Source organism: Coffea arabica, chromosome 10e, assembly GCF_036785885.1.
Source record: "Coffea arabica cultivar ET-39 chromosome 10e, Coffea Arabica ET-39 HiFi, whole genome shotgun sequence".
Classification (NCBI taxonomy): Eukaryota; Viridiplantae; Streptophyta; class Magnoliopsida; order Gentianales; family Rubiaceae; genus Coffea; species Coffea arabica.
In genome coordinates, this window is record NC_092328.1 from 8446805 (window position 1) to 8464675 (window position 17871).

At 35.8% G+C, this 17871-nt stretch overlaps 3 protein-coding genes and 1 long non-coding RNA gene across 4 annotated transcripts; 1 reads left to right on the plus strand and 3 right to left on the minus strand.

Annotated features, from left to right (window-relative positions):
* Positions 1–1791: 1791 nt before the first annotated feature.
* Positions 1792–3211, minus strand: LOC113711064 (uncharacterized). The gene is made up of 2 exons (XM_027234205.2): positions 3004–3211; positions 1792–2271 (listed from the first exon to the last, which is right to left on the minus strand). The coding sequence occupies exons 1-2, from the start codon at positions 3118–3120 to the stop codon at positions 2020–2022; spliced, it is 369 nt and encodes a 122-aa protein (XP_027090006.1). The 5' UTR covers positions 3121–3211; the 3' UTR covers positions 1792–2019.
* Positions 3212–4629: 1418 nt separating this feature from the next.
* Positions 4630–7423, plus strand: LOC140015339 (uncharacterized). Its single transcript, XR_011821959.1, has 2 exons — positions 4630–6045; positions 6515–7423. It is a non-coding gene; the product is annotated as an uncharacterized lncRNA (long non-coding RNA).
* Positions 7424–8963: 1540 nt separating this feature from the next.
* LOC113712851 (large ribosomal subunit protein uL18c-like) lies at positions 8964–9683 on the minus strand. The gene is made up of 2 exons (XM_027236453.2): positions 9393–9683; positions 8964–9326 (listed from the first exon to the last, which is right to left on the minus strand). Exons 1-2 carry the CDS (start codon positions 9585–9587, stop codon positions 9081–9083), a joined length of 441 nt encoding a protein of 146 aa, XP_027092254.1. The 5' UTR covers positions 9588–9683; the 3' UTR covers positions 8964–9080.
* A 183-nt stretch (positions 9684–9866) lies between these two features.
* LOC113711207 (protein FAR1-RELATED SEQUENCE 5-like) lies at positions 9867–12699 on the minus strand. The gene is made up of 3 exons (XM_072066949.1): positions 10496–12699; positions 10181–10397; positions 9867–10043 (listed from the first exon to the last, which is right to left on the minus strand). The coding sequence occupies exons 1-3, from the start codon at positions 12697–12699 to the stop codon at positions 9867–9869; spliced, it is 2598 nt and encodes an 865-aa protein (XP_071923050.1).
* Positions 12700–17871: the final 5172 nt, after the last annotated feature.

Below are 17871 nucleotides of genomic sequence, written 5' to 3' on the forward strand. Positions count from 1 at the left end.
TGGAAAGCGAGGTACTCTTGATGCGTGTCCAATTTGTTAAAAAATATTTTTAATTAAAAGAATTACAAAAATAATGTAAGTAAATATAACTATTTTATGTAATATGTCATAAAAAGTGTATTATAGAGAAATATGTATAATTGGAAGCAAAAAAACTGTTAGTAAGGGAGAATATGAAAATTGAAGGAAGGTCATTTTGGTTGAATAAGATTTGTATATCAGTTGCTAATAGAGATAATGATTAATGGATAATAAAGATAAAGATAAATTTGAGAAACAAATAAAGTTAATATCAAATTAACACCTACACAGACTTAATTATTGTAGAGATTGTAAAAATAGACTCTGTTGTTAAACTCGGACTCATAAAGCTCACGGGTCAAAGATTCACCCGTTAAACAGGCATTCAAAAATTGGGTGACAATGAGACGTTCAATTAGTTCTATATTTAAATGAAGAAATATTCGTTTTAGTTTTCTATTTTTTCCTCATGCACATTGTCTAATCCAAAGCCTTCGTATTCAACTCCAATTTGATAATTTGAAAACTTCAAATGTGTAATCAGTGAGTATAGAACTAAATTATTAATATTTATGTGAAAAAACTGAAAACTAAGGCTGCAAATTAAAATAAGAAAAAGTTTAGAAGAGCACGTTATCAATTTTTTAAAACTTTTTGGGTCCAAAATGAAATACTAAAAAATTTTGGACATCAATGTAAAATGAGAGTATCTTTTTATTTCTTCGTTTCAAACAGTTTCCAGGGGTTTATATGTTTTCCGCGGCGGTCACGGTCATTCATCAACCCTTTTTCTCTCCAGTTCTCTAACTCCTCCTCTTCCCATTTTGACAACATCATATCTCTTACTCCATTTTATTTTTTATTTTACAAACATATAAAGATTAGAATTTCTTACTCTCTGTATCTCTTGACTTCCTTTGAAGTCCATCTCTCTCGTTTTGTTTTTCTATTTCTTTCTATTCTTTCCTCTCCTTTCTTGCCATTTCGGTTTATACCCAATTGTTGATTATGGATCTGTAATTAGTACGTGTTTGAAAGATGAAACTCGGATGGATACATGAAGTGATTTACTGAAAGTGAGAGAAAAATAAATAACGACGAAAAAAGTAGCCAGAAAAAAAAAAAAACTTCTTGTCATCGATCGAGTCGCGAGTTTTGATTTAACCTAGCTTTCTTCTATTACCTTCTTAAAGTAAACTGGTACTAGACACCTATCCCGTTCACAGTCGAATGAGTCGAACAATCCGAGTTTGAATACACTAGTTTTGAGAGGATAGCACTTAGATATGATCTCCTATATCCTAATATTGAAAATGAATTTTTTTGATGTTTTCATTTGCTTCTTATCTAGATTTTAGATTTTTTTTTTGGTTATATACAAGGGTATTAGATTTGTCACTAGGTAGAAAAAAAAAATTCTAAAACTCAAAATTTACGTAAAAGTAACTTTTTGGTTTCACATTTTTTTTTTTTTTGTAAAAGTACTTTGCTAGAATGCAAAATTTAACCCAAAAATAAATGAATTGTATTTTATCGTTCTCGCGTACTGTTGAATTTTTAAAGAAAGATCCACTTCTTGAATTGTTCTTTTGCTATGAGATCAGGAAAGAGATGACCTTATAGTTTGATCAGGTCCGGGTCCTCAAGCACGCTTCCAGGTAAAGGAACAGAATTGCGTAATGAAATTGTGTGAAATCGTTTCATTTTCATATGCTACCACTTCAGATCAGGCCTTAACAACAAGCCACCAAGTACATACCAAACAACAAATCAAACCAAGTACCAATCTTATATTATAACATAATCCATATGTTTGCAGGGTAATCCCGACAGTTTATTTAATCTGCAAGGCTAAGACAAGAAACAGAGACAGATTTGCGTTTTACACACAAACTCCTATTGGAGTTGTGCCACAACACACTAATAGTTATAGCAGGCAACCTGGTGCGCATGATCTTGACCGGAAATTAAAGGCACATATCTGAAACCCTCGGCCCTTCACCTCCTCGGCTGAAGCACCTTACTCATGATTTCAAATGTAGTGTCGAAGAAATCCTTAGAGTTCATAGTAGTCAAAATTTCGGATGTAGAGAGACGATATACTGCACTTCCCTTGTAGAAGAATAATATCGTGTCTGGATCGGACAAGCTATAGCGAGCTACATGTTCAGGTACATCTTTCTTTTCCACCTCGTATATGTCTGAGAAAAAGCTTAGGATCCTGGAATAATATGCTACCCAGTCAGTGACCTGCAAATAGACAACAAGATGACAGGTGGTTAGGGGCACAAATACATATCCATTTTTTAGGGTTTGATTCGTCATTCTCTGGTGCAACGAATATTTGCTGAGTTTTATTTCCATGAGTGAAAAAGTAATTTTATGATATAATGCTAGAAATAATAGTTTCCTTTAACGAGAATATTTGAAATAAAAAATCTTCTAAACATTGAAACGTAAAAATTTCTTTTCCATGAGTATATTTAAAACACCAAAATAGTTGATAAATCTCTCAAAATTCATTTGGATCAACACTGCAGATTCGAGAGCACAACTATGGCCTGTTTAACTTCGTCAACTTCTTCAAAATTCGAGAATCAAATTGTGGCTTCAATTGCAAGGTTACAATATACATTTCTTGAAACAAAAAAAAAAAAATCATACTTTTGCTTACATAAAGCTTACCAGCAAAAAGTTACTTTTCCTTTCTGAAACATAAAGTGAAAAAAAAAATCGGGACACTCATTAAGAAGGGTTTCAAGTATTTATTTTGTTTTTGAAAAAAATGTAATTAATTTAGAAAAGTATCTAAATGCAGAGGGCATAATAATCGTACTTATGTATATTCATATAGCAATTTAAGTGTAATCTAGATGTGTTAATGAGTATTTAATGGACATCCATTGAAAAAATTCAATAAAACAATTATGTTGTGTTGCAGCCAACCGCTTATAGATATTGAGGGTGCCGGAGATGATGTACCTTCCCGGAATCCGAGTAACCTCGATCTACAAATCTGATGATCACGAAGTTTTTGGATGCATTATTAATAGCTCGATCGACTTTAAAGGCTCTATCCAGGCTCTTCACGCTGGACATGGCTATTTTCTTTCCGCTCTTGCTCTTGCTCTTGCTCTCTCTCTCGATCTCTGCTCTATTTATTTGTACACGAAGAAGCCTTTTGATGCAATTTACGTAGTGGAGTCACTTGCATATATAGATAGATATTCTAAACCACAAAGCTGTGCCAAAGGAAATTCCATAACTAGCACATCTTATTCCATTTGATAACTTGTTCGAATTTGCGCCGGCCACGAAAAGCAAGTGTCAGTTGGACAGCTGCGTAGCTGTGTGAGTGGGCATCGTATCTTTTGTGCTGGAGATCAGAAATCACCAAAGGAGAAGGAACAATGTTTAGTTGGATTCTTGACAAATCCGAAAAGCAATAAACCAAACAACTAGGCCTTGAGCAAGTCAAACTTATACGTATATGTATGTGTGCGTCTATATCTATATATATATATCCTTAAGTGTAATACCATACTTCTTCACTTAATTCCTTTAAAAATTTTATGGCAAATGTTGTCAAAAGTGCAGTAAATAGAACTTCGAGCAGTTAAAGAAAAAGCAAATGAAGAAGTAAAAAGTATAGAAGTGATGGGGATATATAGGAAATTCGTTTTAATCTAAATTTCACCATGATCTTGTAAGTAACATTTATTTTCACGTATAGTATCATGATTGAATGCATGCGTGATACATATGTAAAATTTAGTTGTCATGTACAAAACGGCGATAATATATATGTCGACAATGTATAGAAGATTCATTTTATAAGTAATACTTACTTCTAGATTTATTCTTATGCTCTAGATTTTTCTTCTTTAATGATTAAAAGAACATAGAGCAACTTGTTTTCTATTTTATGTTGCCTTGATAATTTTTCTTCCTAGTGAATTTATGTTTTGACCTCTATTAGTCTCTCACTTTAAATTAAAAGTTACATGAGAATGAGATATACACACAATTTTAAAAAAAAATCACTTCCAATAACCATTTTATTTCATAACACACTCATAAAGAAATTGTAGGAATCATTTTAACATCCTGTTCCTCTAGATTTCTGGTAATCGATAAATATTGTACCGACCCTAGGTTCTTTTTCAAGATAAACAAATAAATAAATAAATAACCCATCGGCCTCTTGTTTTCTGAGCACATTGTACAAATAAGGGATGGGCTCCGTTTGATTCTCTCCGGGACAGAGAATAGTACTCTGCATCATGTTGCAATGAAAGCAATGTGAAACGAATGTATCATTGTCATATGCCAATGTATACATAGTAAATTTATTCTTGGGCTAACATTTACTCCTGACCAATATTCCTCTTTCTTTAGCCTGTGTCCAATAAAATGTACTCCTTTTTCTGTTCGATAAGCTCTTCCTATCTGGAAAGCATATGATTCGATGTAGACGCGATCCAGAAATGGCTTAGGCCATTGTATGGAAAGCATCCAATTCGAAAGAAACCAGCAACGTACTCCTTTCATTTCATTGAGCCGTTGTCAACCTTTGCCTACCAAATTCCCTTTTTTTTTTTTTTTTTTTTTTCTCTCTTTTTGGCTGCTCTTTTACTAGGTCTCTCATATTTTATTCCCATTTCATACGCCAATTCTAATAATGCTCAGATAAAAGAATAAATCTTTCACACATTAATAATTAATGGATACACTTACGGATTTAGACGTATGTTACATGTTCAAAATATTTTGTTAAAATTAAAATTAAGATAATGTGTCATATTCATCCAAATCCATTAATATATTTATTGACGTAGAAAATATTAGTCGCAGATATTTTTTTTTTTTATCCTTCAAACTTTTTTCTTTTCTTTTTATAATTTCCGGAAACTTCACAAGTTCATTAGGAAGACGCAGAAAAAGGGCTTGAAGGAGCTGGATTCAAGAAAAAACTTCTAGTACTGTTTACATATTGCTGAAACACACCAGAGTAGACTACAGAAATCAGAAAAGCATATTACTCCATCAGTAGGAAAGGGCAAAGCCTTACTTTTAATGATCAAAGACCTTATTGCAGCCATTTACTTGGTTTTGATGCCATGCTTAATCTGAGGAAGTACCAAGTCATCAGCAAAACGCCTGCCCATAAACTCCTTCATCATGAAAATGCGAAGCGCATCTTCTGGCGTCTGATTTGCACTTGATTCCACAAAGTTTCCCTTGTCAGCTGACCCCATTTCCAAACCTCTGCTTTGCATTTCTATTCCTTTTTTTTTTTCAAAAACGATAGAAATTTTATTTATAATAATGAAGAAGACATTACATTATATGGGCAAGGGCTCAAACTTGGGCTTTACAAAAGTGGAATAGGCCACTGAGGAGTGTAGAGTTCCTCATCATAGTATAAGCATAGCTAATCCACTCAGTTTTGCACTGAGTCTATTCACTTCAGCAGGCAAACAGTCAAATGAGCATTTCCTAAACATTGAGCTAAGATCTTTTGTGTCCTCCAGGTGAGTTGCCAGGCTTAAGTTGCTAGAAACTTGATACCTTATCAGCGGAGACTTTCCCTCCGCCACCACCTCCAGTAACTTGGGTCACTTCTTTTGTTTGCTGAGATTCTCAGATTTCACATCATTCATTGTCTCAGAAATAATTTTAGCCACTGTTTTTCCACCAGGGATCAATTCCCGGAGAGCATGACGAGCAGCATTTTGGGCGAACTTGGAAGCGAAAAGGCCGATCATTGACCGGGTTTCCTCGCTGGGCATGTAGTCATTGAGCGCCTGCATCCAGTTGACTCTGACGGCCTTATCGATGTTGCCAACGACGGCAGAGCTGTAACCGTAGGAGGCTTTGCATGCATCTATGACGGCCGTTGGAGCGGGTGCGTTTCGCTTCCCGGCTTCAGTTGTTGAGTTGATCAAGTCCCAGAATCCCATCTGCTGCTCTGCTTTTGTTATCGATCAATTTTCAGATGTGGAACCACTATAACTATTGCAGGTCTGCTATTAGTCGCAAATAAAATGTGATGATTGGTGAATGAGGCGGCAATGTCCCAATATATATTGATTATTTGGGATAAGAGGGCTAATTGGAGTGCTAATGAAGTACAATAGTACATCCAAAAAAGGCCAATTTTCTAGTGATAACTTATAATCAAGTAAACTTATAAAACTTATTTAGCTAGGCATAAAATATTATCTGTATTGCTACATAACGCACTAGGTTGAGATTGGGATATTACTTTGGGCCTTAGGGCCGTGGGATCTATTATATTTAAGCGGGCGTCATGGGCGATAATCCCATTAAATTAGTCAGTTTAGGGCCATATCATGACTGTATATCTTTTCAGAGGTACTCTAATACCTTCTTTGGATTGCTTTCACTGTAAGTAAGGTTGGAATCTCCGACCTTCAATTCGAAGAGAAATTTAATTCTTGACTACTGACTCAAAACTCGGTGGTTGCAGCTGTCCATTATCAAGTAATCACAAACATGAGTTAGAAAGGCAGAAAGGAAGGTTTGGAAAAGCTTCCGACTGACTGGTTGAAAAGTAAGTGAAGGATGCTTTGGGAAAGCATCCGACTAAAGCGATAAGCAGTATATCGGTTAGTGCGTTCTCTTGGACTCTCTGCCTTAGCCTGCTTGTCCTCGCTTTCAGAAAGCGACCACACCAGAGGCAAGGAAAGAAGCTTTGGGAGAGCATCTGATATGACTCAACTCGGTAGTAATAAAATTGGACTAAGTTTGCTCATTGACGTTGAACAAGAAATATGTAGTAAACAAGAAACTCACAAGGTGAAATTAAAATTTCAAGCATAAAAGGGAAAAAGAAATCTCATGCAAACAACTTTTGATAAAGTCACGCAACAGTAAATCAAGTAGAGCAGCATATTGTGGATGTGGAAGGAGGTCAAGCCATGTCATCTGCCAATAGATGGTAGCCCCCAAACATGCCTGGTCGAGAATGGAAAAGGACCGTTTGTAAAAGCAAAGGAAGGTGCAACCGGAAGAAGATGACGGCAGGGAAACAGGCCACAATGGTGATGGGAATGTAAGCTCACTTTTGCCTTGATTGAAGTGACAGTCCAATTGTTGTGCCAAAAGATATCATGGTTCCATCTATGGTGGAAAGCTGACCTGCTTATGCACGGTGGGAAGAGCCAAGGAAATTAGGACAACTCAGCATTGTGGGCCTGGGTGAAGAAAGGTTATTAAAAGTAGTGACCGGAACCTGGTAGAAGAAGTTTCACCATGTCCATTGTACTTTTAGGATAAATAACATGTATGCCCCTCAACAACTTATGGACTTTTGTATGCACCCAAAAATTATCATTAATTCTGGAGTAGCTCCCCATGCCTGATTGGCAGGAAACAAGTTGCGGGCATTTGTATGCATTAAAGAATTATCATTAATTGGAGAGTAGCTCCCCATGCCTAATTAGCAGGAAACAAGCTGCAAAGAGCTGGAAGATTTGGAAAAATTGGTCAGATGCAATAATCCTTGGGACTATTGATTAAGCGCATTTAGTCCTATTGATTTAAGGACTATTAATCATAGGACTATTAATCCTAGGACTATTAATCATATCCAGCTTCGTTTTTTCATATTGTGCGTGCAATCAAAAAATATATAATATTTATGATAATATATTTTAAATAAAATTTTTATTATTGAAACAAACTTTAATTGTTAGTTATAATAATAGTTAGAAGTAAAAGTAGCGATGAGTAGTTATAGATAGTTAAAGTAAAATTAATTTTTATAAGGATAAAAAATGTTCATAAAATGTTAACTCCAAATCCCTTCCTCAAACTTTATATATAGTATAGATAACAATGCACCTACATTCACTAAGTATTCTATTATACTAAAATGTATCTACATTTGCACAATCTTCACATTTGCTGTCCCTTCTTCTTTTTTTCCCTTTTTTAAAAGTAATTTATCCAATTTTTGCCATTCAATTTTTTTAATTCCGTTCATTAGTTCAAAAGCGATTTTTCTTTATTGCATTTACCCTTGATAAGTTAAAAGCCCATAAATGTATTTATGTGTACTTCAATCTTAAGGATTAACTTTAATTGTTAGTTAGCGTAGATGAGTAATTATATACATAAATAAATAAAAAGAATTAATTTGTATAAAAAATTTATTTTTCACAATAATTTATTGAAGAATTTTGGTTCATAAGGTTATAGTAATTTGGTAATTACAATACTTAGGGTAGTTATATTGGCAAAATGTGATTAAGCAATTAGAGGAAAAATTAAAAGTTTTTCCCTAAGGATAAAATCGAAAGTTTAGAAAATGATTTTAAAAAGTTTATACTAACAGCGATCCCTCTAACTAAGTGCTCATAGATAGTGATTTTTTAATTGGAATCAAAATTGTAGATGAATAATTAGAAACATAATTAACATAGTGTTACAAAAAACCAGAATCGTGACATAATTGACCTGGTAGATTTTAATTTTAATTTAGAAATTAAATAAGTAAACTTATACGTAACATGGTGACTTTCAAATCGATATCAAATTTGTAGATGAGTAATCACAAATATAATTAACATAATACACCAAGAAACTAGAATTGAGATTGTAGATAAAATAATCATAAACATAAATCACATAATACAAAAGTTTCAAAGATTGAACGTTTGAACTATTACAATAACTAGATGGTTATGAATTTAAATTCTAACTCTGCAACTAGTTATACTGGACATGACAAACTATAAATCACAAATTTGACCAGTAAATTAGTGTCAAAATTTGCAAATTTTTAAATATTAAAATGATGTAATGATAAGGATAATCAAGTCACAGTAAAAATCAAAATTTACACTTTTTTTTTCTCCAACTTCTTTTAACTTGAGGAAAAAGGTTCATGAAGAACAAAGCCCCTACAAGTTACATTTGCACAAACAGTGAATCCAAGTCAAGGCACCTCAAAGAGATACCATTACAGAAAGGGTAGTGAAAAGACAACGGCATAATAGAAAAGTTGATAGAGTTGATACTACATCCAAGGCCTAAAATTGGAGACCATGTTCCCGAGCAGCATCAGCAAGTGCTTGAATACGTCCATGATAAGGGTAGCCACCTCGGTCGAAGGCCACTTTTGTAATCCCTTTCTCAAGACAGGACTTTGCAATTGCTTTGCCCACTTTCTTCGCCACATCAATAGTGGGAGCAGAGCTATAATTGAGATAATCGGAGATTGGCTTTTGCATTGTTGAAGCAGAAGCAAGAGTATGCATCTTCGAGTCATCAATTACCTGAACAGACAGATGCTTATTGGATCAAAATACAGACAGTCTTGGTCTTTCCGGTGTCCCTTCAACCTTCTTACGGATGCGCGAATGGCGGGCAGTGCGGTCCTCTCTGCGGGTTCCGGCCTTGGCTTCAATGGAGAGAGCGTTAGGCTGCCATTGGGTCGAGAACGAGGAAAGCGGCAAGGGCGAAGGAAGGAAAGGAGAAGCGAATTTGGGTGTTCTGAAACCAAGCCCAAAACTAAGTGAAGGTGCATTGCAAGACATTTCTTTGTTTGTTTCAGCAGAAAATTCTTTGCTATTCTTTCTCCTTTCTTCTCCCTCCTTAAAACACGCTCTGTTTAGCCTATCCACAGTCCCACTTCTCCCCCAAAATTTACACTTAAAAGTAAGTGTTGAATTAAAAAATTTTGTTGTGATAGGATTATCTAATGATAGCAAATCCATTGAAACAAGCAAGCAAAAAATGCAATTGATGATAAAGTAAAAAGGTGTAACCCAACATATTGTTTAAAAAACAAACATCAAATACACTATTACATCCCTTCACCAAGCTGGATACATGATATCTCTATTCAAGTCAATGTCTTCCTCCTCCTCGTCATCTACTGGTTGGTAATTAGAAAGATTACCATTGTTCAGCCATGTATAATTCGTAGTGTCCACCGATTGTTGGAATCCGTGAATTGGCTCCAACCCCTGCTTTACTCCAACATCATGCAACTAACATTAAAGGGCATAAACAAATCCACCGTGATGATTAAAAACATAAAAAATAACATTTTATAGCCACCTTACAATATAGTATCCAAAAAAACAAAAAAAAAACATTTTCTAGAAAGACAAATTGGACAACCCACCTGATGGTCCAATTGATCCCAGTCATTGTCCGAGTTAAAATGCATGTTCATTCCCCCCCTCACCCAAGCGGCACTTGTATTACCCTCAAAGATGTCTGGAGACATGCCCAGAGCGTGAGACAAGTCGTCGTTGGGATTTTCTATATGCAGGGGACAAGTTCTCTTATTATGGCCTTCCCTTCCACTGCCACAAAAAGTTAGAATATACATGAAACCACTGAAAAAACATGCCATAGAAACTACAAAAATATGAACACGCCATAGAAACTACAGAATATGAAAAGTCGAAAACTTATAACAACTATTAAAACTAACCCGCAATTTCCACATTTGTTGCGGATGTGTCTTTCTTTTCCTTTAGTTCTCTGATCACCCCTCGGCCTGTTTGCATGAGGATCACCGATACCCACTTTACCAGATGCATCTCCCTTTCTATGCGCTTGTGATGAGCTGCCCGTAGCAGTAGATTCTTCTAAGGATAGGGTCTTCATTTCGGCAGTTTGTATGTCTATTACATTCAATAATCGAGTGTATCCAGTAGTAGTCTTTGCCCCATAGTAGCACATGGTATTGCAACCACTAGACAAACGAGCATACCTTGCCATTTCATTAACATTAGTGACCTCTGATCTTTCCCGTAGACTGCCACTCCTCCCACGTCTTGCATCTCTCATCCATCTCTGCATAATGCAATTAGGTGGAATTTTCTTCATTCCTTCTATCACCATTATCCTAAACATGTGACTACAAGGAAGTCCTACGGTCTTCATTTGCAGGCATGAACAACTCATTATGCCAGAAGTTCTATTGTATAAAACCCTCCTCTCCTTATTTGAATAGGAATGGGAAATAAAATGAATGCACTGGACTCCATCATCCATGGCATTATATCTGAAGTATAACCCCTGGCTCCTCATCTCAGCTCTAACCTTGAGAAAGATCCTTCGAGTGAAAACTTCTGCTGCATGCTGCTCCAAGTAGTGGGTCTCGGTTGCTGGTAGTAGACTAGTGTGCTCTGTCTCAACATTCATTCTTGCCTCCTCATGGCGAAGCCATGCATTGGCCAAATCAAAAGCTCTAAGAGTCTCAAATAGCCTTAACTCCCTATGAAGGTATATCTTTAACATAGCGTGCATCCTCTCGCACCTCTGTGTACTTCGCATGCCACCGAAAAAATAGCCCCTTAAGTATGCTAGTGCCCAACGCTTCCTCTTTCTATACACTTGGTTAACCCAGTCATTGTTCTCCATATTGAACGAACATACCAGTTTGGCCCACTTTGCTTCAAATTTGTCTATAGAACAGTTGTTGTACATACAATCTTTAAATCCTGCTCTGAAATCCTCATTACCTACATGTGAGTTAAGGTTTTGGTTCAAATGCCAGCAGCACAATCTGTGCTTCGTGTTGGGGAGACATTTTTTTATGGCTTTTCTCATTTGTGGAGCGCCATCAGTCACGACCGATATGGGTTTTTTCCCATCCATCGCCTCCAAGAAAGTGTTAAGGACCCATTCATATGCCCCTTCGTCTTCCTCGCGTACAGTTGAGCATGCAAATATGGACGTGGAGAAGTGATTGTTGATGCCGCACATGACCACAAGAGGGTGCAAGTATTTGTTTGTATTATAGGTGCTGTCAAATACAAGAACATCACCAAAGCATCTGTAGTCCTCACGTGACCTGGAATCGCTCCAGAACAACCTTGATAGTCTCCCTTCACTATCAACTGTGAAATTGAAATACAAGTTCGGATCTACATCTTTCTTACCAAATAGGTATGCAAAGGCCCCTTCTGCGTCGCCATCCGCGATCTCTTCCATCCTTTCTGAATTCATCTTATTATATAGGTCCTTGATAGTGAAAGGAACATTGTTATACCCACCGCATTGAAGCACGAACAACTTCATAATCTGACTTGTCTTCATTCCAACACGACGAAGAACGTGCGCTTGAGCATAGTCGGCTTCTGAGATGTGGCGGTGGGATTTTAGGAACTTCGTACTTGTTGGGCTTGCTAATTTGTGGTTGTGACGCATTACAATATTACTGACCACATACTTGTCCTCCTCAACTGAAAGCCTTACTTTGAAACATGCCTTACAATCAACTCTTGTGACCGCCTTTGGCTCTCTTTGCCGATCCTCTCTTTGTATGTGTTTCTCATCCCGGAGCCCGTGCCTACTACACACCCATTGCCTATATCTGACCCGACCAGTTTCGGGGTCCTTTAGCTTATAACTCTTGCGGACACTGAATCCTGTTGCTCGACCAAGCATCACGTAGAAGGCTTCAGCTTCGTTTTCCGTATTGAACTTCATTGACATCACATCTCGTTCATCTAAGTCCTCATAGTTGAAGTCTTGCACTCCTTCATGGAGCTGTCCCCTAACAGACATTGCTTGTGTTCCCTCTTCAGTTTCTGATATTTCAAATTCATCAATGGCGTCCCACATGGTCAAATCTTTCCATGAATCTTGCACTGGTCGCTTTCCGTTCGGATCATTAGCAGATTGCATCGTATGTTTACGCTGTACTCAACACCACAGGTCCTATCTTATGTTAAGGGGTCCTCATTACAGACTATTATACATGTTTTGAAAGCCATTATTTTCAAAATGCATCCAACTAGAAACCCCATCAATGTGTTTGCGAAGTTTGCATGGAAAAGAATACAAAACATTCTGCTAACGTGTAAACAAAAAATTTGAAGTGTATTTAAAGGGAAACTAGTGTATTTTTCTTGGCTTATAAGAAATAGTTTAGCCGGCCCAAAAACACAGTCCACTACCAATCTCCTAATACAGTTCCAGGCCCGCCATGATTCATGGTTGGCTCATTTTCGATTCTTTGTAGTGAAATATTTGTCTATTCTTTTTTTTCAGGCATAATATTTGTTTCCTCTGTTTTTTTTTTGCAGGTTAAATATTTGTCTATTCTTTTTTTTTTGAAGGTAAAATATTTATCTATCCGAAGCCAATTTTTTTTTCTTGAAGTATCTATTCAAATAGTACACAGGGAAACATGAACAAGCCACAAGGAACAAAATGTCAAAAAAATTAAGATTCAGATTAGAGTTACCTTCTTGGAATCCACCTTTCTTTCTAGATCAACCTGCTCGTCTCCCACTCACAAGCTCATTGTCGTGGTTGCCAATTGCCCATACATGGACCACTATTTATCTATTCCATGGAGATCATATGTTTTAAGCTACACATATAGTGGTTGTTGGGTGTTTACTCCCCTTCATAAACAGTGTATTTATTTTGAATAGACTTCAGGTTTTGAAACAAGGGAAAGACGTATCATTTATTTGGCAAGCAAGTAATCTTTTTTTTACTTGTCCTGTAATTTCATTAAATTGCTTTCCAATTCCATGATACTTGCCCAACATCTCCAATCAATTGAAATCGCGGGAAATTATTATCATTTATTCGACAAGCTAGCAATTCAGTTCTTTTAAGATTTGAAGATCTTCTGACTGTCAACCCCATAAATTCAATTCAACCTATCATCTATTTATGGTTTCCTCTATACAAATTGATCAATTTAATCAAATGGAATTCCAATTGATTGTAGGGGTGAGGAAATGGTGCAAATTCGGTAATCTGGTTAGTTGAATTCGGTGAATTCGGTTATTTGACTTATAGAAATCTAAACCATTTTCAATTTCGAATTGATTATAACCGAATTCATTTTGCAACCCCTTTCGAATTCGAAAATGGTAATGAATTCGGTTAACTGAATTCATTTATAAAAAAAAAACCGATTTTTTAAAAATTATTACTGATGTGAATCCCCAAATTTATGAATAATTTAACACATTACATATGTTCTAATCAATATGAACTTTAATTTAATTGGCATTTATTTCATCGCTTATACGTAGAATCCTTAGTCTATGATTTAAGGAACACATAAAAAGTGATTAATTTAAACTAGAATAAACCTTAGACTATACAATGATTAGTGATAATAAACCGTAGACTAAAATTATATGTTGTACATTATTATATATTATTATTATTATTATAAGTACATGATAATACCATATAATAACTTTTATTAATAGCATTTACCTATATAATATAATACTAAATAGCATTTATGTATAGATGAACCGAATTTTATAAACTAATTTGGTATTAGAATGCGGTAATGCAGTACCCTATTTCATATTACCGAATTTGAATGCGAAATTGGTTATTACCAAATTCATAATCTCATTACCTATTTCATGCCATATTAGAATTCGATGAATTCGATACGTATTGAATTTGTACCAAATTACCAAATAGCCGATTTCAAACTACCAAATTCATAATCTGAATTCGGTCATGAGTTTGATATGTATCGAATTTGCTCACCCCTAATTTAGACATTGCAACATAGCAATTCCCGATTTCAAATATAATTCGGGCAAATTAAGATTCTTGATTGACAATATAAGTGTCAACTATACTTTATGATGGTTTATCTATACTAATTTAGTCATTTATCTATTCCAATTAGGGCATTGCAACATGGTAAATCATGCAAGTAAATTTTAATTAGGGCCCCTTAAGATTCTTGATTGATAATAATTCAACTACATATTCCCTCGTACATCTTCAATTTACAATGCATAATCTATTTTTTTTTGTAATTCTAATAAATTTAATAATTTTTCAGATCGAATATATGTCTGACACGTTCAGATCGATTTTTAGCTAGATTATATGTCAAAAAATTATATGTTTTTTTTCAAAAAATTAAAAACTTTGCAATTCTCAATTTCATCTTGTAACCTCTTGAATGTCACTGACTTTTTTTTATTTACCATAATCTAACTGTCAACTATATCAATTGTGCATTATGATAGTTTATCTATACTAATTTAGTAATTTATCTATTCCGATTAGGACGTTGCAACATGGTAAATCATGCAAGTCAATTTTAATTAGGGCCCTTGACACTATTTAATTATATGTTTGTAGCATACATCTATTGACATTACTTGCATACAATAGTAGACCGGCTATGCAAATTTAAAATTTGGAATGAAAATTCAAAAATTAGTCGCCGCGTGGTGAATGAAAATTTGAAAATCTATCCATTGAATTGAAAATTTGACTACCAATTTTATGGCGCCATTTCCCTAAAATTTTCATTTTACGCTGCTGGCGCCTTTAGTTTGGTTTCCTCCCAATCATCGGGACACATGTATATATATAGATATTATGCAGCTCTTGATTAACATTTTGCAGACAAATCACATAATAATTAAGATCATGAACAAGGTGAGAGGAGCATTCCATCAAGCAGAAGAGTCATCTAGTGCGTCGGGATTTCCAGATTTCTCTACTAGGAAAACATGGTAACCATACTGCTAGCCTTAGTTTTACTCTTTTACAACTGAATGTTTAAATAGTATATTGATCTTCAAACCCATTTGACCATGGAGCTACTTCGAATCACATTTAGGGGCATCAAATCTGGATGATAGAGACATTGGTGATGGTTCCACTTGTTTGCGGAAGAGAAATATGAGATAAATGAGACTTATGAGAACTATGAGACTGATGAGGCAGTTGAGACAGATGGAAGCGGGCTTCGAGGTCCTCCCCTTAACACTGCTGGTCGGAGATCTTGCTGATGCAGTTGTTGAGCAGTGAGTGATGGCTGAAGATGAAGGCCAATATGTGGAGGGACCTAGTGGGGCATTAGGATAGTTATGTTGTGGTGTGTTTGCAAATGGATGCACAACAGGACGATCAGTGGGCTGACGGACATTTGGGGTAATTGTTGAGGTATGGCCGGTATAAGCCCTCCATGCCGCATCTGCCTCCAGGAATGATCTATAGGATTGAAAAACTGCTCCGTTGTACCTGTTCGTGGCAGCTTGACATTCAACCCAAGTTTACATCACACCGATTCTCCTACCGGAGAAAACAACGTAGTACTTTTTTCCGGCCATTATATGTGCAGTGATGTTGAGTGATAAAGATGAATTGGATGGACTCCTTGCAACTACCTTAATAGATCCGGACTCCAAACTTTCATCGATTGTGATCTATAATATGCAGCTGCACCTATAGCCTATTTGAATTAGAAATATTTATTTAGTTGTTTGTTTGGTGTATAATGAAATATTTTTTAATGGCTAAATGATAACAGCTGTATTAAAAAAAACTCATTTTAATCCCACAAATTTGGTGTATAACGTGCTTCTTGCTCCCAAATGTCATTATTGCAGGTCAGGCTTTGGTAAATAGGATTGTACACAAAAGTTGATATGTCACTTTCAGCACCGATTGGCGCAAAGCTCCATCATTGCATACAATTGTGACTTCAAATTCAAAGTGCAACCCAGATATCAATGCATTTGTAACTTCAAATTTGAAGCGTGTTGCGGTTAAAGGAAGTGGGGTTGAGGTCATTACTCTTGAGGGAGCCAAAGGAAGAGAACGCCTTCTGGACAAGGAAGTGTGTTGCAGTTAACATCATGTCGTTTCTTCTAGACAAGGGAGCCAAAGGAAGAGAACGTGACCCTCGGCCCTGCTGTGAGGGACGGAGAGCAAGTTTTTGGGGTTGCCAACATTTTTGCTTCATTCAATGACACCTTTATTCATGTTACTGATAGCACTCGATGATTGGTGGTAGAAGGAGAAGAAGGCTGTAAAACTTTGTACTGTGATAAGAGGAAAATAAAATTCAATTTCTGCAGTAACCGTCACTCTCGTTTTTAATGCTGCTGCCTGCAGTAACTTTGATCATGACAGAATTTTGATTGTGATATTTTAGAGGTTATTAGGTGCTTAGTTTAAAAAAAATTAATGTAAATAAATATCAACTTGCTGTCATTAATTTGTGTGTCATTAATTTGATAGAACGTGTAAGCCACCAAATTACAAAAGACCAATAACATAGTCATCCAAATTACAAAAAACCAATAACGGCCTGACCAATCAAATTACAAAAGACCAATAACAAGCCACCAACAAAGATATAGTTACTCATCATGCGCATCTAATATCACGGCAAAAAACATGTACAATTAATTTTCTAAAATCTTGCAACTTGTTGAGCTCCACATGAGTTTACAACGTAATCATCCGAACAAGTTCTCCAATCCGGCGAAATCATACACGCAGAGGTGTCGAACTTCATTGCCTAAGTCCAGGAAAAGGTCAAATGCAATCCTCAGACGATCCAAACTTGTCACCTTTTAACATACATCACCTTTCATTCTTAGTTGAATGCAATAGTAAAATATAGATAAAGAGAACAAATAAATCAAATTGCTCATTCCTTAGTTAGCTTACATGCAACTTGAAGCCAGACTTAACATCACCACAATGTTCCATGAATTTTGCAATGTAAATCCCGCAATCATTGCTGAACAAGGAAAAAAAATTAATTTTCCAGATCAAGTCACATTAAATAAATTCGTCTTATGGTAAAGTAACAATAACTCCTACCCATTGCCCTGTTTGGGACAATTTTCAGGCATAGTAAATTTGTAGTTGTTCACATCTCCTTTATTTCCATGGCCAAATCCATATGACAGTGCCTCTTCAATCGCTGCACACTGCTCAAATATCATTAATTGGAGACATCAATCATTGTGTAGTTCTAGTTACAGGAAATGTAACAAGATTAAGCACCTAGTTGACACTCACAACAATCTTGGCATTATTCTCCCTTTCTTT